At 36.3% G+C, this 23194-nt stretch overlaps 1 protein-coding gene across 1 annotated transcript in view; it reads right to left on the reverse strand.

Annotated features, from left to right (window-relative positions):
- dnah5 (dynein, axonemal, heavy chain 5) overlaps positions 1-23194 on the reverse strand; it is an 89474-nt gene that overhangs the window by 49599 nt on the left and 16681 nt on the right. The window contains exons 12-49 of the mRNA XM_088013652.1: positions 22710-22736; positions 21652-21759; positions 21081-21166; positions 20778-20985; positions 20558-20671; positions 20206-20412; positions 19868-19948; positions 19023-19113; positions 18618-18763; positions 18227-18411; positions 17845-18101; positions 16536-16732; positions 16297-16390; positions 15801-15943; positions 15355-15431; positions 15143-15267; positions 14800-15035; positions 14262-14480; positions 13667-13729; positions 13087-13325; positions 12502-12649; positions 12285-12377; positions 11566-11765; positions 10726-10879; positions 10089-10252; positions 9807-9963; positions 9047-9259; positions 8657-8881; positions 7684-7856; positions 6001-6071; positions 4970-5077; positions 4655-4842; positions 2535-2729; positions 2161-2295; positions 1884-1991; positions 1252-1405; positions 733-879; positions 204-445 (exon numbers count right to left, since the gene is read on the reverse strand). Coding sequence (XP_087869778.1) covers positions 204-445; positions 733-879; positions 1252-1405; positions 1884-1991; positions 2161-2295; positions 2535-2729; positions 4655-4842; positions 4970-5077; positions 6001-6071; positions 7684-7856; positions 8657-8881; positions 9047-9259; positions 9807-9963; positions 10089-10252; positions 10726-10879; positions 11566-11765; positions 12285-12377; positions 12502-12649; positions 13087-13325; positions 13667-13729; positions 14262-14480; positions 14800-15035; positions 15143-15267; positions 15355-15431; positions 15801-15943; positions 16297-16390; positions 16536-16732; positions 17845-18101; positions 18227-18411; positions 18618-18763; positions 19023-19113; positions 19868-19948; positions 20206-20412; positions 20558-20671; positions 20778-20985; positions 21081-21166; positions 21652-21759; positions 22710-22736 — 5778 coding nt within the window. The remainder of the gene's footprint in view (positions 1-203; positions 446-732; positions 880-1251; positions 1406-1883; positions 1992-2160; positions 2296-2534; positions 2730-4654; positions 4843-4969; positions 5078-6000; positions 6072-7683; positions 7857-8656; positions 8882-9046; positions 9260-9806; positions 9964-10088; positions 10253-10725; positions 10880-11565; positions 11766-12284; positions 12378-12501; positions 12650-13086; positions 13326-13666; positions 13730-14261; positions 14481-14799; positions 15036-15142; positions 15268-15354; positions 15432-15800; positions 15944-16296; positions 16391-16535; positions 16733-17844; positions 18102-18226; positions 18412-18617; positions 18764-19022; positions 19114-19867; positions 19949-20205; positions 20413-20557; positions 20672-20777; positions 20986-21080; positions 21167-21651; positions 21760-22709; positions 22737-23194) is intronic.

A 23194-nucleotide genomic window follows, 5' to 3' on the forward strand; every position in this document is an offset into this window, starting at 1 on the left:
CTATATTAAACATGACAGCATCAAGCAGTTGCAGCAGATTTGTTGACTACATCACCATGGTGTGAAATTTGTGTTGTAATAAGTGTCTATTTGAGCTACAATTGCCTTAAACCTCTGATATTCTGATATCTGAAATCCTACAATCATTCAGGAGAAGGGGTTTAAGTTGCTTTGGAAAATACAATTCGAGATAAATAATTTACCTCCAGAATTGGGCTCCAGCTGAGAACTGAGGAGCTCATGAACACCATGCCATTACGTGACACAGTGGCTGGAGAAGCATTGTCAATGTTATGTGGCTCAAAAACCACCTTGCAGTTGGGCGCCATCGGTATACGGTCTCCATTTGCCAATGTCAGAGTTTTGTTGTCGTCCAAAACAGAGTTTAAGTTTTCAATCCAAATGGCATCAACAGGTCCGTCTAGTACAATCCAGATGTGCTCTCCTAAAAGAGAAATATGTTCTTGTGTGAATATAGTTACATAAATAACATGTTTCATCTATTCAAAAACAAAATATCTGAGGGGCCCCAAAACCTATGGGGTCTGGGGTTCTACGTTGGTAAGTTTGGCCATGCTGGTTAATTTAATTTATTTTAGGTTTTTCTTTTCTTGGACAATTTAATTTTATCAAAGGCTTTTAGGGTACAAGGAGCAACATGGTGTTGGGCTCCTCAACAGCTTCTGAACTGTCAATAAGGGAAATTATTTCTGCATGACAAAATGTTCTGACCTTTTTTTGCTCTCAAAGTTTTCCTCCAAAGTGTAGAAAAGATGCCATCAGTCCAGTCATTCGTGGCTACATCCAGTCTTCCAAACATCTGAGGCGCAGTGATGGCTTTGGGGTTCATACGCATTTCTCTGTGAGGTTGACCACACTCTGCACAGAGAACATGCTGACCAATTACTTTTCTGTAGTTATAAAGCACTGATGGTTTCCTATATGCTAAACTTTGAAGTAACTGTTTTTTTTTTGCCCACAAGAAACATGTGGGTCTCTATACAATTCAACTCATTCACATCAACATGGTAATTGATACTTCATGTTACAAGAATAGTTTGGAAATTTCCAAGAAAGGATATGTTAAAAAATTTAAGAATAGTTCATATGAGCCATATTTTTATGCAACGGGATTAAGTGCGACATCAAAGAATGAAAAATGATGGCAGAAAAAAGTGTACAAAAGTGAAAACAAAAAACAGTCAAAAACCTTATGAGTTAACCAGTGTCGTAGGTGTTACAAAATCTCACCTGTCATAGCTTTCATCAGGGTATGTATACAGGTGGTTTTTCCAGCTCCGCTTGGTCCGAGGGCCATCATACCATGTCGAACTCTCTGGGTCTCAAAGAGCTGAATAACCTTCAGCTTCCAGGGAGAATGGCAGATCAGACCTGCATCTTCAACCTGCATCAGCAAAAAGTGAGCAATAACTTAAACTGCATGTAGATTATGTGTATTAGAGGATGGCATTATCATTTGTTATTGTATTAAAATTGCAAATTTACTGAGAAGTTTACATTTTTGCAGCAACAACGCCAAATACTGTAATCCATGAAATACACACATGAAAAGGGAACATTTTCCGAATTAACATTTTACTGCATCTCTAAATGTTTCCCCCTGTACTTAGTTTTTGTGAAGAGACTAATGGTGTCATTAGTATCCCTTTGGGTGCTGTAGTGTTTTGAAGCCCTTAAGGATGATATGGGAAGTACAGTGGTCTTACAATTCACTCAGCCTCTTTATTTCTCCTGCCTTTAGTTTTCTTTTTCAGTGTCTTGTTTTGCAATCCCCTTATTCCTTTAACACTTATCTCAATTCTTTCCTTTAAAAATGTTACTTTTCAGTGCCTAGAGACAAACCCGTTGCTTTGCCCTCCTACCTGTTTGTCAATGGCAGCTTCTAGGTCAGGGTAGCCCACTTTATCAAGCTTGATGCCAGGAAAGAGGTCTTCAATCAAGCTCAGAAATAGGGGCTCATCTTCATCAATCTTATTTAAAAAAAAAAAACATAAAATCATACACATTTACTCAAATCAACAACAACAACAAATATTTATGTTTTGTTCATGAAAAACATTTTTTTCCTCCAATGTTGTTCAAATAAAAAATAACATATTTCAGCTACTACAATATTTACTGGTTTCTTTCCAAACTGACCAGTTTGGACAGGTTCATGTCTCTCAGAACCCTCATGACAATGGTGGACTCCGTGTCAGTGGGGTTCGCCCGCTTGGCTGCTCCCAGTGTGCGCAGGACTGACAGGATGTTTCGTAGGCCAAAGTCATAGTGAACCTGAGCAATGACAAAAAAGGGCTGTTATGCAGAGCAGATGTTGATTATAATCATGAGTAATAGTACCTTCAAAATTTTAAGCAGTTTCTATTTTCAGTCAAGATCTTTTACCCTTCTTGGATCACACGTAAATGGCAAAATATTATGAATTAGCCAAAGATAATCAATATTGACACATATGACAAATGTTATGTGAAGTCTTTCATTTCACCTTTGGCATGGCTTGTACAACTTTTTACCTGTTTCGAAAGCTGCTCTTCACACAACTTGTAAAGCGTGAAGAATTTGCGAGCCAACTCCATGTTGTCTATGAATCCACAACTGGCCAGTTTTACTCTAATAATGATCTGGCGGTCAGGAACCATCATGGCTACAGATCGGAAATTGATTTTTAGGTTTTCTGGAAGCTCCTGGCGACCTGCATAACCCGGGTTCTAGTTATACAGAACAAAAAGAAGCCGTAAACCAAGAGTGAATAATGTTATATACATGGATATACAAGAAAATATGTATATTTCAGATCTCAGTGGTAAAACAACTAAAAAAAATAATAATTGTATGGATATAACAACAATACAAGCATCAAAATAGGAAGTTTAATACTTACATATTGAATGAGATTCTATGTATAGCAATGCATTTTACCATTTATAAAATTATTGGACCCTTGGTAAAGACATTCAAAAATATCTTCAAATAAACTAATCTTTTATTGCAATAGCATGTTCTCCCAATAAAAAAAAGCCCACAATTATTCTCTATTAGCAAATTGTTGAGCTTTTGTGTTGACCTCTTACTATTCGCCTCACAGTACATGATACCAGGTATGTCACTGTTCCCATTATCTGAAACTTTTTAAGTAATAATCTGACAAAGTTTGTTCAGGAGCAACTGTCTTATGACTTGCCTAAAACTGAATGGCATCTACTCTCCCCTTCCCCATTTTGAAGATATACTCAGAGAAATTGCCCTCAATGTCATGTTCATAGTGTAAATTAAAAACTCCAACAGACCAATTAACTTGAAACACTTAAAGCATAAATTATAAAATGGTTCAGCTACAATTATAAGATTTATTAGTGGTCCCACTTGCTGTGGTTTATAGCAATAACAAAAATGTACCCGATAGGATGGATACGTGCCATTTTTCAGAGTGAGCTTGAGTGACTGCAATAAATTTTGAAGTTACTTTACAATATTTTGGCACATATTTATCCAAACCACTAGTAAATGTGGAGAGCTCCATATATAACAATACACAATGTCTTCATCATAGAGCTTATGTAATCAAGGATGAAGTTAAAACTTTTGAATCCCAGAAATTCAGTTTCTTCTTGTTCTGGCTTTTATTCCCAAAGGACACAACATAAAGCATCTTTTTTTTTTTTTTTTACATAACTTGTCTTTGATTATTACACACACACACACACACACGCACACACACGCACACGCACACACACACACACACACACACACACAACCACAAAGCAAGAGAGAAAGAGCAAGGAAGACATAAAGTTATCTTTAACCACACTGCTGCTGTGTTTATCTAATAAGATGTACTGAGTCTGCAAAAAAAAATGGTGGACTCTGTTTAAATGCTAAGACATATTTAAAACTACTCATTTCTCATTCAGTCCCTCAGTTTGTTATTGATCGTATGAAGGCCGTGCCTCTGGGGTGGAATAAAATTTGAATTTATGCTGTTAATTCAGCTTTTAAGTTATGGAATTGTTTAATTCTGTCCAACCATGCAACAATTTAAAGGGGGCATATTTTCTTTACTTTTATTGCTCAAAAGTCTTCAGCCAAATCCATGAACAAAGCTTGAATTTAAAATTTAATTTCTACACGGACTGTAGTTAATAGAATCAACTGAAAACGTATATCACAAAACAGTCCTCATTTTGTGAAGGGACTATAAAATATATTCTAACTTCACATCCCCTAAACCAGTTAAAAGGTAAATTATTATGGAGAGTAAAATCCACGACAATTCTTTAGAAATGCTAACAATCAGAAGTTATAGTAGTAATTTATGGCATTATTATTTGGCTTCATGCCTTACTCTATGTTCTCCCACAAAGAACCGTAGCTTGCCTTAGGGAGGGAGTTCAGCAGAAAAAGATCTGCCTGGACTGCAAAACAGAGCAGGATCAATACCAAGCTGGACATTGATCAAATCAGACGGATTGAAAAGGACAGAAAAGTTAGGTTGGCAGACAGCTGAGTTTGAGTAAGCCAGAGCACTATAAGAAATTTAGTCACTGATCTTTTTCAGTTGACTTGCCAGATAACGCCTTGTTGAACTGAGTCACAATGGATCGCTGACATTATCACGTACGGTGGGTTTACCTACCATGGTAAGGAAGATGCCAAACTCAGGATTCATGTCAACATTGTCTCCATCGGTGAAGACAAAGTTTTTGCGGCGCTCTTTCTTGCATGTAAGAACTATTGCAATCTGCTGGGCTGCCACCGACAGAACTGGGAGGTCAATGCGATTAAATTCATCAAAGCATCCCCAAGAACCAGACTGAGCCAGACCTAGAAATAACACAGAGCTTAGTCATTCTGTTATTATTATAAGTCATTTGTAAAAAAAATAAAAAAATAAATGAATCTGTAAACCTCTTTAACTATTACAGGCATTATTCAGCTATGTAATATTTACCCTTGAATATTCTTCCCAAGCCTCTGAAATCCATCTGGTCAGAACAATTGAAGACCACAACATATTTTCCCAGACAGCGACCCATGTCCTTTATAGTCTCAGTCTTACCTAATAAGAAAAATAAAATAACTCACTTCCAAAAATTGAAGTACAAAAGAGGGTTCACAAGTATTTATGCCCTTTGACATTATTCACGTTTTGTGAACTTACAACCAAAAACTTCTATGTATTTCATTGTTTTTTGTCCTCAACCAACTCAAAGTTAAGCAAAAAAAAAAGTGGAGATGTTTTTACAAATGGTTTGCCTGAAAAGGTGTAATTTAAAAAAAAACAAAACTGTAATAGACGGCAAAAGAAAGCTGTTTTGTGTCATTTTTATGTCAAACGGTTGCAATGATTGTGTTCTACTGAAGACTATTGAATCTGCTCTCTATGTGCCTCAGTCTGACTGCACCGAGCTTTCTGCACTTTTTATACACAGGTCTCCCCTGCCAGAGCTCAAATCTCTCTTTTTGCTCACTATCCCTCAATCTCAGTTCCCTGCTCTGATGTCTTTAACAAGTTTGAGCATGTGACAGCGTCCTCACTACAAGTGATTGTTGGTCATTTCAAGCCCACGCGGCCTCCGGACGATACTGTCCCTAGCTGACTAATTAAAAAGGTTTTACTCACAATCGCAACTCTGATTCTTAAACTGGTAAATTAGTTTACTGTGGGGCGTGGTCCCTAGGGATTTTAAATATGCAGCAATAGAGAAGAAAACAGCACTAAATCGTACAGCTCTTAGTACTTGCAGGCCTATCTCCAAATTACCTTTTCTTTTGAAAGTTCTTCAAACAAATAGTGTGCAGTCAATTAATAGGCTTTCTGAAGATAATTATTTTAGAGATTTGCTCATCCTACATTTAATTCGACTAAACCTTCCCTAAGAATAATCAAGGACCTTCCTCAGTGATAACACATTGTGCAGGCTAGATCTTTGTGTTCATCACAGTGCCATGTCTGTAACCATGCTGTTGTTTCAGTCTTACCTGTGCCTGCAGGACCAGCAGGAGCTCCACCCATGCTCATACCAAGAGCCTGAGCTAAGGTGATGTAACATCTGAGCAAAAATAGGCAAACACAAATATACAAGTTTCAATTTTCCCACTAAAGGAAGCATTTACAATCAAAAGATAATGCACACTTAAACACTTTTTTTTCTCTTCACTTTGGTTAAAATCACTCAAATAATGATCCTCCACAGGAATGCTAAATGTCAAATATGTGCCAAAAGATAATTACAATCTACTACAAATGATATCTCGAAATATATTTTGTAAAACTGCATAAAACAGTTTCTTTTTTCATGATCTTCTTATCCAAACCTGTTTTCCCCCATTATAAATGTACCTTTATAAACTGAAGGAGTTGAAGGAAAAATCAGGAACAGGGAGATGATGTTAACAATAAAACAGTGGCTGTCACAATGAGGAAAACAATAGAGCAGAAGACAAATGGGGGGAAATGAATAAAATAAAGTACCAGAAGAAAGAAAAGCATCAGAGCTACTTTGGTGCTTCCAGCCATGAGGACCTTGTGTCACTTCTTTGGAGAGCTACTGTCAGATGTCTGCTTGTAGTTCTCTCTGTGCTGCTGTCCTTTCACATCTTTGTCTCATTGTCTTGTTCCATGTTTCTTTCTGCGTCTCCTTACATTTCTCTCTGACCGTCTTTCTGTCCCGCTGTGCTTTTGGTAGTTAGTCTAGTGCTTGTTGGTGCATTACTGCCTCCTCTGCTTGGTCTAATTGCTTTCCTTTCTCTCTCTGTCAGTCACCTTGTCTGCCAGTGACAGGGGTGGTGATCGCCGTGAAAGAATGCAAAACAGTACCCTCTAATTCATTGCCCCAGTTTTCTAATTTTTAAATGGTTCAACATTTAACATGTTTAAATGATTGCAAATATTACATCACTCTTAAAAAACATCTTGGAAGTTTTTGGGTTTTTTTCCCTGATTTGTCAAAAATGATAAGAGCTTTTAGCACCACACCAAAGGTCAAACTTTTTGATTTCTGTCAACATCACTGATTGGCTGGCATATGCTATGCAAATATGTTTGCACCCTTGACAAAGATGCGTAAAAATCCTTCAGATAAATTAATAACTTACTGGAGTGGAATAATCTCTCAATGAAAATTCAAGAAAAATCTAACCTTTAATTTGAAAACAGTTATTCAGTGGAGGAATAACCGTTTTCAAATTAAAACTCACTGGTGACACAAGTGATGGTACATCTTCTGTTAATACTTTGAACAACCCCCTTCAATCAAACAGCACCTCTCCAATACCATTCCTCAAAGTTGGAGAACATAGTTGGAGCATATCTCTTCTAATCGTCCACACTCCTTCGTCCCCTCAAAAGCTTTCTTGTCGTCTGGTTACCCCGTAGTAACATGTTAGAAAGTAGATTTTTTTGTTAGCCATGAGTTTCCATCTTTATGCTTTTCTTTAACTGTTCTCTCAGTAATTGTTTTTCTCGGTTGTGCTGTCATTCACCTGTCAAACGTGACATTTGATGTCTGCTATCGACTGACAGTATATGGATAAAAATAGATATTTTGCTTGTTTCAAACTATCTGATGACTTTGGTTTGAATTTTTAATAGTTTTGGCTGCATATTGCATATCTCTTAATATATTTGTGAGTGTGCATCTCATTTCATTTGTGTACTTTTACCTGTCAGTCAAAGGTGTAATGACAAGTCTTTCTGTGCAACCCAGGAACTCATTCTGGTAAACAAAGCATACATCGGTGATGTTGATCATCATCTTGTCTGAGTCCTCGTTGAAGTAGAAACGACACTGCTTCAGCCACTCAAAGTCAGTGGGGCTTTTGACATGCAACCGGCACTGTGAGGGTAAAGGAAACAACAAAAAGACAAAGGGATCAGACGTGAAATGATGGTGAAAACGACCTTCAGGCTTAAGGTAATGTGATGTGGGACTGGAGGAAAGGCAGGAAGCCTGAGAAAGCATTGTGAGAATAAATGATAAAAATAAAAAGATACAGGGCAAAGTTGTGTGAAAGAAAATCAGAGGTAAATGAGAGGCAACAGTTGTAGAGAATAATTTATTTATAATCTTTATTCGACCAGATTAAAGAACATTATCTGTGCTGCCTGGACGGTGATTGGTCATTACACCATCACCATCCACAGCAACTCTTTGATGATACTTGGAGTTATGACAACCTCTCCGTTTGCAATAAGTAAAGTATTCTTTATATGAATTTAATGGATATAATTTAAGTCAGACAGATGACAGGAATACATACATTAGTTTCATTCAATAATAGTAATAAAAGGAAGTCTTAGTAAATAAAATTCATCATATCCTGTAAAACTGCAGTAATTTAACATGTAGTTAGCAACAATAGAAAGACAGTCCTTTCTATGTGTTTTACCATTAACAAGAGCCATTAATGATGCCTTGAGGTATCTTGACAGAAACCTTCCTCTTTTACAGTTACATTTGGTAGACTGCCAACAGAGCCATTAGGAGTCTGAATAGACAATGTTCACGTCAGTTCTGAAAAGTTGTGGATGTCTTCAGCAATCTGTTCTAATTACACACATAGTTGAGTGTACTTTATGGTCTGCCCTGTGAATGAACTGAGTTGACTTTGCTTTTATAAATCCATTATTACTCACCAGATCATCAAATATGTCCCTCTGGTGAACGTGGATCGTTATGAGGGTCTCGTATTTGGTCCTCTCTACAGCTTCCAGATCTCTTGTGGTCATGTCAATTAGTGTGTTGAGCAAATCCAAGAATAGCTGGTTGGTTTTTGACATAATGCGGCGATCATATCGGGCATTGGTAAGTGCCTCTTCAGCGTCTCTTGTCCATATCATCTGGATTCCAAGCAAGCCCACCTGCACCAAGAATATTATATTGTTAAAGAAGTGCAAGCATAGTTAAAAAGAAATAAAAAATTGCCTTGATATTGTTAAGTTTTATATATTTTATATAAATGTAGCGTCCTAGGGTGTGATTTTGGGGTTCAGCATTTATCCAAAAATGATAGTGTTTTAACTTACTTGTGCAGGGAAAGAGTTTAAGAATTCGATAAGCTGGAAGCCAGAGTCCTGGATGGCCAGAGCAGCCTGTCGGATCACCAGGTGCAATGACCACTGGGACTCTTTCAGCAGAGCATTCAGCCACACTTCAACATTCCCTTCAGCCATGACAGGACGCTCCAGCTCCACAGTTTCCCCCTCACGCGATGACACAGCAAGGATCCGGTCATATATCTGAGACAGATGAATTATATTTAATAAAGACACAACATGTTTTAATGCAAATATTCTCTTTATTCTATATAATCAGTTTCTATAGAATTTGTGCATTATACAAGCTGTTTTACTATATGAGTTAGTTATGAAGAATGTAGTCGTTTTCTTAACACTATGCATGCAAAAGCATGTAAACCACCTTTTTTTTTTGCATTTTGTTCTGTACAAAAGCCTAATTTTTTGAGGATTTATGTGACAGAGCAGCACTATCCAGTGTGACCAATAACCTTCAGAGGTCACATCATTAGTAAACTGTAAAAATCTATATGAACATTAAGAAGACTGAGGAACACACTGGACAGGTCAGATGTAAAGATGTAGAGACTGATGCAAAAAATTTGCTCTGTCAAGTAGTACCCAAATCACTTTAGTGCTATAAGACTCAAAAATTTCTGTTCCTCCAGTCCAACTGAAAGGCTATGTATGTGATATATAAACTACGACAGAGAGTAATAATAAAACAAAACATTCATTCATGGTGCCATTATAAAAAAAAAATAATTACCTTGTCGTGGAAGCGAACAGTTTTGATGTTGTCAAAGACATTGAGAAGGTGAGCCTGGATAGTGTGGGAGTCAGAGGCTTGGCCCAGAATCTCCAGCAAGGCAGGGTCAGAGACGAAGAAAAAACGCGGAAAAAGCAGTCGCTTCTTCTCCAAATAACTGCAACAACAATCCAGATAATTAAAATCACCTCCATTTTTGAACCACTCTCTTGCACCTGCAGATGTTTTGAAACATTTGCCTCCCAAACCAGCATCCATATTAACTGAGTAAATAGGGCTCACCCTGTAAGTGACTTCTGACAGATCTCCAGCTGCTCCAGCAGGTGAGGAAGCAGCTGGCCCATCGTCTCATCTCCCACACAGGATTGCACAACATTGGGCATTTCATGAGTGCGCATCATGATCTTCACCCAAGACTTATCAATGTTTGAGAAACGCTTTGCTTCCTAAAACAATTCATTTCAATATCATTAGCTGAGCTTACTGTAATGTTTGATAACTCGGATCAGTTGAAAAGTATGTGTGATTGAATTGAAATCCTTTTTTGCAAAGTCTCTTGAGATGACATTTTTATTATGAATAGGGTGTAGAAATGAACTGAATTGAACAGATAATATAGCTATTAAAGAGATATTATAACTGGCTAACGGTTGGTAGCTCAAAGCTTTCCAAAAGCAAAATTCTGACTGATCCATTTTACTATTTTAATGAGATTATTCACACAAAATGTCAAAGTCTATTTTTTCCACTAATTCTGAAGTAGGAGTTTTTGCCTACAATAAAATACAAAAGAAAAAAAAATTGGACATAAGAAAAAGAGAGTAAATGTACTGTACATTTGACAAAAAATAAATAAAGGTATATTTAGTTACTCTGCATTAAACTAGTTGGAACTATCACCTGGAAACAATATTTTTACCTTAGGCAGCTGTTTAGCAATGTCTCCACCTACAAACACAGCCTCCAGATAGATCCATAAATTCTGAACTGTCATCCAGTGTTCGATAATATCAGTGGTGTTAGAAAGGTTCTGAACCCACTTCTGGATCTGGGCCTTAAATGGGGTGTTGTACCTGTGGGAGAAATTGAATTTGCATAAAAACCATGCAGTGTCATAGTGGTGGCTTTTTAGGTCATACTAAAATCCTCGGTAACACTTTATTTGAAGGGGGTTGAATAAGACTGACATGACACTGTCATACACACATGTCATGAACATGAATAAGCCTTCATGAATATTTATGACTGTTGTCATAACGCGTCATTCGGTAAATTATGACACTTTTAATACAAAGTTGACATTATTCAAAATGTCTTTGTTATGACAACTTGACATTAACCAAGAAATCATTACTGATATAAATTTGTTATAAAAGTATTACTGATTGCACTTTAAAAATTAGGTAACTTTATGTTATTAAAGGTAAAGTTTAAACAGTAATGATTTCTTGGTTAATGTCAAGTTGTCATAACAAAGACATTTTGAATAATGTCAGCTTTGTATTAAAAGTGTCATAATTTACCGAATGACGCTTTATGACAACAGCCATAAATATTCATGAAGGCTTATTCATGTTCATGACAGGTGTTATGTCATGTTTATGAAAGTGTCATGACAGTCTTATTCAACCCCCTTCAAATAAAGTGTTACCAAATCCTCTTACATTTTCTAAAATTATGGAGGCAGAAAATTTGTACAAAATTGTATTTAACTCGAAGTATTCACAATAACAACTTAGGAGAAGTGTGAGTGACATACCGATTGCTCATGAGAGACCCCAAAATCATCAAGCTGTCCTCCATGCTGGCAATGATTTCTGATGTGCTGTCTCCTCTCAGAAGCAGCTCGCCTCTCGCCTTGAAGTTGGCAAACGTAAATGTCTTGTTGTCCCACTCAGCAATCACTTGCTTCAGTTTCTGCTCAATATCTCGCTCTTTAACAGCACTGATGCAGATATCCTTCGCATGGAATGCCAAGGTACATGTTACGACATAAATGCAAATGGATCATTAATTAAAACACATGATACAGTGCATGTGGTTAACAAAGTAAAATCTTTACAAAGAGTTTTTTCAAAGTAAAAATTTTCACCAAGATTTTTACTTTGAAAAGATATGTAAATATCCATCAAATTGCGTCTATCTGGATGTATTCTCACTTAACTCCTATCAGTCTTGTCTTTGCTAAGACAACCTTAGCAAATTCAAAATGCAGTTTTCAGATTATTTCAATTACTCAATAAAAGCCCTTTGTGGCCAGTGCAATGGCCATAAAGGAACAGATTCACTAATGACAACATTATCTCGAACAGTTAGGCAAAGTCTTTGTAGAAGTTAAAATTTCTTAGAAGCAAAAACAATCAAATTTATTGTTAGATGTAAACAGTTACCTTGGTGAAAGATTACTTTGAGGTTTTGTTTCTTCTTTTTCTGAATATAATATAAGTTCTTTTACATAAAAAGTAAACCTTAGCTTACCTCAATTTCTTCCTTAAACTTCAGTAGAGGAGCCTCCATAATGTTACGTAGCTTAAATGTCTCAGACTCAACCTCAAATGTGTGGCCAGTAACCTGGGAGATAAAAACAAAACAAAGAGCAGATTAAAATTAATTTCAGCCAAACAATGCATGTTTGATCGATCTAAATTTAAATGAAACATTTGTAGAAAAACTTGGTGCTCCATTTTTGACTAACTTCTGTGATTCTCTTCCAGTGGCGCGACATCATGGCTTTGTTCGTCATGAGTTCCAGCAGGGGGCAGCACTCGCTGAAGTCATCGATAGTTTTCTTCAGATCCAAGAACGCCTGCCACTCCTTCAGACCCCGAGGAAGCTTGCGGCATCTATTTGTTAAACAAATTTAACATCTATTGTGACTCATTTTGTTCATGTCATGACAAAATACAATTCATAAAATATTTATTCATTTTAATTGCCATCACAGTTTTAGTAGGTATTAAACTATAAATGAATAAATTAATACATGGTCTTGTTATTAAAGTTCAGTATAGTTTCTGCTTCAGATAAAACATGATAATAAAATAGCCACACAAATAAAATACACACACAAAAAAGCTCAAAATGTTTTTGAGGACTTAAAGCAAAGAATGCAACAGGTTGGTTTTTGCAAAGTCGCTTTACAATCAACTCATCCACAATATAGGCAGCAAAGTTTCAGGCTCAGTAGAGAAGCATTATCTTATGTTTTATTTGTAGTGCAACATCAGATCATTGAGAAGCTTTATTTAGATTCAAAGCTAAACAAAAAAAAAAGTTTAACCTTGTCTGAAAGTCTAGGAGCTCATTATTAATCCTCTCGATGTTGATGTCAGCCCAAAGGATGTCGTAGTATCCATTGACTGTTTCAATGACATTGTTGTAAAGGCCATACAGCTTCTGTAGCAGGACCAGCTGTTTCTTGATCTCCAGCAGTTGAGGGTGTGGTGTAACTGGAAGTCCAAAGAGCTCCTCTCCTCCAGTAAAAGTTATGTACTTCCGGAATAGATTGTCAAATCGATTCTAAAAATGAAAAACAGCAACAAAACCAATTGTGCGACCATCTGGCATCTTAATGTAATATTGTATAAAATTAATTCACCAGGAATGACTTGTTCAATTTCAGATTTGAATTAAAACACACAATTTTCCAAATATGTTTGCATACACACAATAAAAAGCAACCATGTTTGTCATTAATGGTCAATAAAAAAAGTATTTGTGTAAACGCCATCTTTGTTTTGTTTTTTTTATAATTATCATGTGACTGGTTTTGTCAGTAACTGTATCAAATACTGCAATCCATTTCAAAATAATTCTGGCACGTCTACTAAGTAATTTACACCCAAACAGTAAAAACAAACCTGGAACATGATCAGTCTGTCACTGGCATCCTGAGGAGCCAAACCCTCTACCATCGGCCCATCCTGGAGAGAGAGAGACAAAAAGGTTTAGTTCAGTTTCTACTATTGTAATGAGCAATAAGCTGAAGCCCAACAAAAAAACATTTGTTGAAAAGGTAAGAATCTTTTTTTTTTATTTTTAGGAACATCAAATCCTGGGACTTCTCATCAGTTCCTGATTTGAATAGTTTTTGTGTGTAATATGCGATATTCACAGTGTTCAACTGCATCATGACGGAGTATGTGACTTTTGATACGATGTCACATTTTCATCTTTTTCCCTAAACTAACTATATTCAGATAAATGTTCAATGCTCTGTGAGCGACTCAATTGTTCACACAGTTATTAGCCAAATTAATCAGCAAGTAGGCCATGCCCTCAGTTTCACTTTTAGTATTAAGCTCTTGGGAGAGTTACTCTTCAGCAGCATCATTATTATTGGGTCATTGCTCCAATATTTGAGTAGCAGCTGTGTAATCAAGCAAACCTTCACAATCTATGGTACTTTTAAAAAAACAACCTGATCATTGAGTACAACACAGTCATTTTTTTTACCTTCTCATATTCCTGATAGAAGTGTTGGCAGTCCTCCTGAAAGGTCTCCACATTGCTGACAAGTTCTTCTCGGAAGTGCGGTTGCAAGGCAACCAATTCGTTTTGCACCTCAGTTGTTCGGGACAAGAGTTTTTCCCAGGTGTAACGCAGAGTGTCCACCTTATCAACCTCCTCCTTGGCAACTGACAGACCATATTTATGAAGCATAGCATAGGACTCCTGTGAGGAGAGTAAACAAGGGGAATAGTTTTAACTAAAACAGTTTTTGAGTGCTGTCACAGTGACACAGTCCTTACAAATAAAGCATTATTTAATCAGTGCATCTATTTGTGCAGCTCTTGATTAGCTTGCTGCATACTGTAAATAAATGTGAAAGAACAAGACCAAAGAACAACCCAAAATCAATATTGGCCACATTTAAATAATTGTCATCCATTTTTGGAATCTACATTTTTAAGCTTTTGTCTCTGAGCGTTTTCTAATGAAGTGCTTTTCCACAGAGTCAGAAACGGTCATGTTAGAAAGGAGTACGGTTTACCTCTATTGGTCCAACTTCAAAATCAATATTTATCTGATGCTCTCTAATTTCTTTGAGTGCAGCCATTGCGATGCGAATATCGTCGAGGTCTTTGATCTGCCGATTCAGTTTCTTTCCCGCTTCATCAACAAAAGCAAAGATCCGCTCCATGTCTGCGCAATATTTCCTGTTACAATACAGCCCATAGTCCACCATCCAGTTCTTAGTTTCAGCTGTGAGGGACATCTTCAGGAATGCTTGAAAAAACAAACAGAGTGAGCAACTAGAGCTCGGTTTAATTTTCAATTTAAAGTTGTATTTTGGGGGGTTTTTTAGGCTTATATAGCTGATAACTTGATCTCACCTGTGAATAAAGCTAAGGCTCCAATAGTGATGTACTCTGGTTCAGAGTTTATTTTGAGTTCGAGATCCCGATAAAAAATTATCTGGCTCTCAAAATCTGATAGGAAAGGGCTTCCCTGGATAAATCTGATAAAAAAAGAAATCAAGACATTTCTGTTTCAATATTTCTAACAGAACGTTAATTAAAGATTATTGTCTCATGGAAAAAAATACTTTTGCAAAGTGTCTTCACGATCTTTTCTCCAGATGTGATGGTAACCGCTGAAACGATCAAGAGCAGCTTCTACTTCCTGCAAAACAAAACCAAACGTGTAATAACAACTAAAAACATGGGCAACAAGAGTTCCTGTCAATATTTCTCACGTTGATTATTTGGTTTGCTCAGCGTAAGAGTCTCTTTCAAGAAAAACTGATACAACATCCAAATGAAACAAGTTATTTTTTTTATCACAATACTACTTAAGCAGCATTAAATAATGATTTGAAAAAGAAGTGTTATAAACCTATTTATACATAACACTGACTTTAATGAAAAATTGAACTGCAACTTCATTTTGGCAAATGTCTAATCTATGCATTTGCCTTTTAAATGCTTAAAAAGGCTTGTAGAAAACAATTGAGATCGTTTTCTATAAGAATACATACTGAAGACCATCTACCTTCTTAGTTGAGGTGATTGAGCTGCTGAGAACGGACACCAACTTAACTATCTCCTTGTTCTCAGATACACTCTTGTAATAATTTCTTGCTTGGAATGGAATAGCTTGAATCACCGATGCTGAAATCTCTGAGCTGGTGCAATCTGAAAAATATATGATCTTATTCATTATTAAAGAGGACATTTGTGTGAATACATCTGTGAGGAATCATAAGACGTATGTAAACATGTTACAATACGTTTTACTTTACTAATTCTATTGAGTCTGGGTGTAGCTGAGGTAGAGTTATCAACGTTTTGAAAAGTCATTTTTGATGGATTGTGTCACTTCCATCAACACATCTCTTTCTAGTCAATCAAATGATTTGCACTACTAAAGTGTGAAATAAGAAAACGATGCACATCGTAAGCTTGATGAGACGAATAAATGTCAGAATGAATCCTTGAAAAGCTGAATGGGTGAATGTCAGTCGGGCGAGCAGAAATCTCCTTCATACCAGTCACACTCCTGTGTGTCGTTGCTTCATCGTCTGATTCACTCTCAGAGCTGTCTTGTTTAAGAGCCGCCATCCGTCTCTCATTCATTTTTTTCTATAAAGTGAAATTCAAATAAAAGGAAATGTTGCAGGTATTTCTCGGCTTACCAGGCTAGAACATCACGAGCTACGAAAAATACATGAACGGTTTATAGTTGTTCTACATGATCACAGTCATGGCCAATTTAACGTAAACATACCTTACAGATTCTTTCTTTGCTCCACTGACCTACTCCTTTGCTCACACTGACCACACATTCAACAGCCCGGTTTAAAGCCTGCTGGACCTCCTCCAGACCTGGAACCATGACAATGTTCGGTATAGAGAGAGTCACATTGGCTCTGAAGATTGCCTGCTGACCACTGTGTTTCCCACGGCTCAGTGCAGCACTTTCACCTACCAGGGACAGAAAAGGGAAACATTACATTGAGATTTATTTATTTATTTATTTATTTATTTATTTTTATCAGCAAAGTTCATTTCAAATGTATAAAAGGTTTCAAAAATATGGAGATATTAGATGTGATATTTGGCTATAAACACACACATGTAAATGTGTGTTTGAAAAATAGTCCAAGTGTGGGGGAGGCTTCGTTTGATTTGTATATATTCAGGTGTGGGGAAAGCAACGACAAATAACCTTTGATAATACCAATTATAGGATGAGAATGAAAACAAGAACTCATTATGTATGGAACAGTTGAGGTTATTATTCATACCGCTGGCATACAAATGAAAAATTGTTCCCAGTCAACTAAGAAGCTTTTTTTCTGTAAATAAATAAGTGATATGTCAAAAGATCGAACAATGTAAAAGTAGTACCGGTTTTGGAAAAAAAGCGTTTTTGTTTTTTGGGAGTGGATGGGGGTTTACCTTTTGTTTAAAAATGGCATGACAGAAATGAACCGACACTTCTCAAAATTCATTGGAAAAATCTTTACTGCCAATGAAGCAACGAAGCTTTATGACTGCTCACTAGATCTTTGCATGTTTCCCCTGTAAGTTTCCACACAATCGCCCTAATCTGTAATTTCCTTCACAGATGTTCTTTTGAATTTAGTCTCCTGCTGGGCCACTCCATTGGTATAAATTATAAACAAGTTTAACCCTAAATATGGCAGGGGTATGAATAATTTTGGGCTTAACTGTGATAATAGTTATGATTATTAAGCTTCCATGTGTCACAAAACATGCTGGATTTGCAAATGTTGGCTGTCTTTTGACAAACACAGGAACACAGCAACAGCCTACATTCTATCAAGAATATCAAAAGGCTGTTTTAGTAATGATTACAGCATCAGCTGTTAATGCAGCATGGTAATTTTTCAACGTTTTAACTCCATAATTATTTTGTCTTTGTTTTAAAATACTAAAACCTTTTTTTAGTATTTTAATACTAAAAAATATAAATAAATCTCCTCTAATATAGTCATGTTGTGTCTGCTTAAATTCTGTATTTTTCTTGATTTCCTCTTTAAAGTAAAGACTATTTATTTGAGTAGACCCACCCAAGAAATGCCCAAGCGATGAGGTTTGTATGCGCTTGCGCAGCATCTCCAAGGTATTGCATATCACTTTGAGCAAAGCCTCCACATTGCGGTGGTTGAAGTAAGAAAGCAGTTCCTGTGCTTCCTCTTCCATTACTTTCATCAAATCTTTCTTCTTCCTCCTCTTTGGTAAAGGAGAGGAAGGACCTGAAGTAGCATGAGGAAGCAAAGTGTTTCTGGAGAAGAGATGGCTTTCGGAGGAGTGTCCATTTTCACCTAAACAACACATATACAGTGAACATCAACTGCAGTTGCAGGAAACGGCCTTCTGATCCAGTTATGTTCAACACTTCAAGGCTAGGTCTTTTCTATCACTTTACTGAAGAACAGGAACAACAACAGTTCAGGTTCAAAGTGATGTTTGGTCTTGCTCTCACCAGCGTTTTCTTCCACGCCCTTCACCTCGCCCTTCACCTCCTCCTTCTGACCGTGGTCAAACTCCATCAGCATGTTGATCAGCTCATTGGTAGCCTCTTCCACAAGTGTGCTCTTAAGGTGTAGCTTCTGAGCTTGTTTTATGCACAAGTCCTACAAGCACACAGCAAAATAAAAGTAAAAGTCTGAGACAAAAAAACGGTTCTATAGATGTGTGAGTCATGGGGCTCTTCAACAGTTTGCTTTAGAAAACTGCATAAATCTTTACAATTTTACAAGAGCGCTACAAAACCTACGTGGTGGGTTCACTGTGCAAAAACAATTTGTGACAGAAATGTCATCCATTCATGTCTATTTACCCTGGTGGTCTTCACAAATTCTTCACAGGTGATAGGTTGGTCTTCTGGCAGGACACACAATGTGGCTGCATTCATCTCCTGCAGTACAGCATCTATTCTAAACTCCACCAAGTCATTCACTCTGTCTATTAACAGCTCCAAATCAGCTGGGGATGAAGAAGAATCAGAAAGAAATGTATGAATCAAAGACCACAATTTGGGAGGACTGGGGTTATACCAAAGATAAAACAGCTGAAAACAGACAGCAGGAGAATATATACAGTATGTTTAAGTTGCTTGTGTGTACACAAAGAGTCAATTAATTTAAATTTAACAACAGACTGCCATTGCTGATTTGCAAGATGTGTTATGCGTCAGCAAATGAGGCATCAATGTGGCTGGACTTTCTTTTTAATTTTTGCTTACCCAGTGCTTTGTCAATGCGGCTTAGATACTTGTCTATGCTCAGAGACGTCCAGCTGAGGAAGGTCAAACCTGGCTGAATAGTCTCATCCACCTATGAAATAAACGGCAAATGCTATTTTAAAAAAAAAATTAACCAAACTGTGGATTTATTCATTTCATTTCAAAAACAATACCACAATGTGTCAATGACTTATCCCAGAAATAGGTGAACATAATTTTTGATCTATTGGAAATAGGTTAATAAAATGCACTTCCTCTGGTAAGCTGTACTTAGTGGCATAGACCATTTTTTTTCTAAATCAATCCCCCCCCACCACTCCCCAAAATCTAATTAATTAAAGGAAAACTGTGTTATAATTCACGTTATATGCATGTGTTGAAATGCACAGCTGGAACCTGATAACAGTAATTATTTAAATACAATGCATCACAAGACTGGAGGATGAGCTACAAAACTTAGAAAGCCGTAATCTATTTACAGAGATCAAAACATGACGATTTAAGATGCAAATTTCCTGCTTTGCTTCTGATTACAGAAAGAAACTTCTATGTATTACCGCCACCAGAAATTCATAATTGGCCAACAAAATGTTTACACAACAGCTCTAATCAGCCGCTCTTCTGCTACTCTGATTGGTATTAGTTTCTGTAAAACTAACATTGGTTTAATGGGCCTGAATATCAAACAGGCTGATAAATTCAGTGTTATCCTAAATAACTATTAGTCGAAGTTCAGGAAAAGTCTGGAGTTTGGTTTTCTAAGTCTGAAACATGGGCGTTTACAGGCCTGATAACCAATGAAATTATTTTACACTATTCAGCTTACTGTCAATGAAACATCTCACCTTAGCAACATGTGGCATGGACAGTTGTTCAAATACAGGTTGAATCTTGGCTCGCACTCTGGTGTTTTCACTCAACATTAGCTGTGAAAAAAAAAATCTTTTCATATTTTTGGCATGGTAAAAACAAACAATTTTAAAAATTTTAAATTGAAAATCTACAAATGGATATAAAATTTATGTTTTTTTTGTGATTATTTTTCTGCAGTGTCCTCAATTTTCAACTATCTTTTTTAAATATATACAAAAGTTTAAAAATAAGACATTTTAATGTCATTCCTAATATGTCCTCTATATGTTCTGGGTCTTTTAAGATATATGCTTCTGTGTGGAATATTCACCTGTAATTTATCATAGTGTTTCTTGAGTATATCCTGTTTCTGCTGCAACAAAACACCAAAGGGAGGGATCTCCAGATTCATCCGCTTCATGCAGTCAGTCTCCCTGATCTGCGTAAGTATTTCTGGGTCAAAGTTCACATACAGCTGTCCAGTCACTGAAGATCTGACCAAGAGAGAGGCCTTTAGGCCAGCCCTGGCATATTCCATCTGCATGCGATTTCCGTGTGTCATCAGAAAAAAACAAGTGGAAAAACATGTTTATGAAGATATTTTTGTCTGTCAAAAAATTGTAATAGTAGGGTATTACCATTTCAGATAATAATACTATTTTCTTATTGTCAGTTTATTGCACCTTTGTCATCCAGCTGTGATGGTACATAATTTCATACTCCAACAGGATCCTTGCTACCCTGTTAAAGTTCCTGATAATCTTCTTGGCCTCTGATGTGGAAAGGACACCTTCACACTAACCAGGAAGAGAAGAATAAGAAGAAAAAAAATCTGGAAGTGTAAAAAAAAAAACATAAAAATAATCAAAACCTTTCATTAATAAATTCCAAATAGTGTAAAACCTTTTCAAAGAGATTCATGGGAGCTCGAATCCGGCTGTACAGCTGCCGAGCCCACATGATCCGAGCCGCCACTGGTGGCATGTTCCTAGCAACAGGAGGGTCCGATTTTTGCTCTGCATAGACATTGGAAACCATTTCAAGGTCCCGACCGTAGTTCTGCAAGATGTGCTGGTACTTTTCATTAATTCCAAGATCAGGAATGCCCAGTCTGTTCCAGTAGGACAAAAACATAGAGGCAAGTTGCATTTAATCAACCCTAAAAAATAAGCAACAAAATAAATAGATAATGCGAGTCCAAGTCACCTCTCAAATTTTTTTAGAACATTTAAAGCTCTTTCTGTATTTTGAATTTTTTCAAACGTGTTATCCATGAAAGTCTTCAGTTGGTTCTAGAAAAAAACAAACACATAAAGCAGCAATGATTATTGAATAGGGAGAAGAGTCTGTCACAAAGTGTTAATCAACTCTGAAATCCACTGATTGCAGTCTAAAACAATGTCTCCGGGCAGAGTGGCCAATATTTTCAATATTTAATATCTAAATCTAATTTCCTACCTAGACTCCAATCAGTGAACAAGTCTAACCTTGATTGCAAATATGTCTTAAAGACAGGAAAGAAAACAACAAAAAACACAGTATGCATCTTTTTCCATTTCACCTAAATGTATATAACGCAAAAAACCAAATCTGCCAAGGCTGGCTTGTCTTCAAAAATAAACCAATCGTTTATTCTTACAGTACCTCAATTGCATTTCTTTCAGATTCTCCATGCTCACATGGAAAATACTAACTGCTAATTTAATGCAGCTATTCACCTATAGATAAATCAGTTTAGACCAGACGATATAATTTGATGACTTTGCAAATTACTTACATGGAGCTCAGAAGTGCTTTTGCAGAATTCCTCAAAATCAACATCAAAGTCAGTTTTTCTGTGGTCTAGAAAACTGTAATTCTTCTTTTTCATGTTCAACACTATAGCCTGTCAGACACAAACATAAAATCAAATTCAGTTGAGGGGGTAGGTTGTATACCAAGCATGCTTTCAGACTGAGTTTGTTAGGCGTAAAAAAAAAAAAAAAAAAAAAAGCTTTTATCACTTAAAATATGCTACATTCTAAATTTGAACTCTTTACAAATGTGTCAGTAAGCAGGTGGTGGGAGGAAAATACTTCTAAATATCACTTAAAACATCACACCTTACAAGACAGCACAATTATACAATGCATTTCAAAAGTATTTTAACTTTTTCACATTTTGTCATGTTACAACCTCTTCGATGTGTTTTATGTGTTCAATGTGCTGAGATTTTACTTAGTGGCCGACACAAAGTCACGTGAAGAAGTGAAGTTAAACAGATGGTTTTCAAGATACAGCACCTCAACGGTAAATCACAAAACTCATACTGAGATCAAACTTTTCTATTCCTTAAACTGGTCTGATTACAGGAAATGCCTGTCTCTTGTGACCTGTTACCACTAATGCTTAATTACACACAAGAAGGCAAGTTAAGAATTGTTGGCTAAGCTATGTATCACAAAACACTGTATTCCACTGAGTAGTCTCAATGGGATACATAGTCTCATAAATGAATCTATGTAGTGTCACTTATGAGACTACACAGACTGAATTGAAAGTATTAACTGCAAAACTGCAAAATAGCATTAAATGTTTACAAGCAGTATAGAAGAAAAATATTATCCAAAAAAGGCTATTTTATTTTGCAATGGACAATTAAGATAAAACTAAGAAAAAAAATGGAACGAATTAAAATAATTTACCAATGTCAATGTTCCATGCAGTTAGTATGATCATTAAATAAATGCACTGAAATAGTTTGTAGATATTAGATCTACCACTGCAAGTTGCAAACTACAAAACTAAAAATAGATCATGCATTGATAAGTAGTAAAGACCATGATGAAAAATTACCTCCCATTTTGCCTGCATTTCTGCAGACTGTACATCCAAGGAAGCAAAAAAAAAAACAGACAGTGTAGCTCACATTAATATATCCACAAGGTAAAACTATGCATTCTAATTTTGCTTGTTCATTTAATCCCAGCATCATTTTATAATCGAGGGCAAAAGGCTACACAATCTCCAAAGCAAAGAACTGGGGAATAAATCTATCACTATAATAGAAATTGTGCAGGCAGATTTAATTATTTTAAATGAGCTGCACTGATTGTGCATAGTTTAGTAAGGTAATGAAGACACTGTTTGGATAACAAATGTTCTGACTGTGGTGACATTTCAGATGAAATGCTCTTTGATTCCAGTTTTATAATCACTATAATGAAACAGAGATGAATTTCTAGAGTGAGGTGAAAAAAATGCAAATCAGATTAAAAGACTCTTAATAAGCTATTGGTTCTATTAAAATATAAAAAGATAAAAATGCAATGCACATTATA

The sequence above is a fragment of the Poecilia mexicana genome, unplaced genomic scaffold (assembly GCF_051168715.1).
Source record: "Poecilia mexicana isolate PSO_F unplaced genomic scaffold, ASM5116871v1 scaffold_16, whole genome shotgun sequence".
NCBI lineage: Eukaryota > Metazoa > Chordata > Actinopteri > Cyprinodontiformes > Poeciliidae > Poecilia > Poecilia mexicana.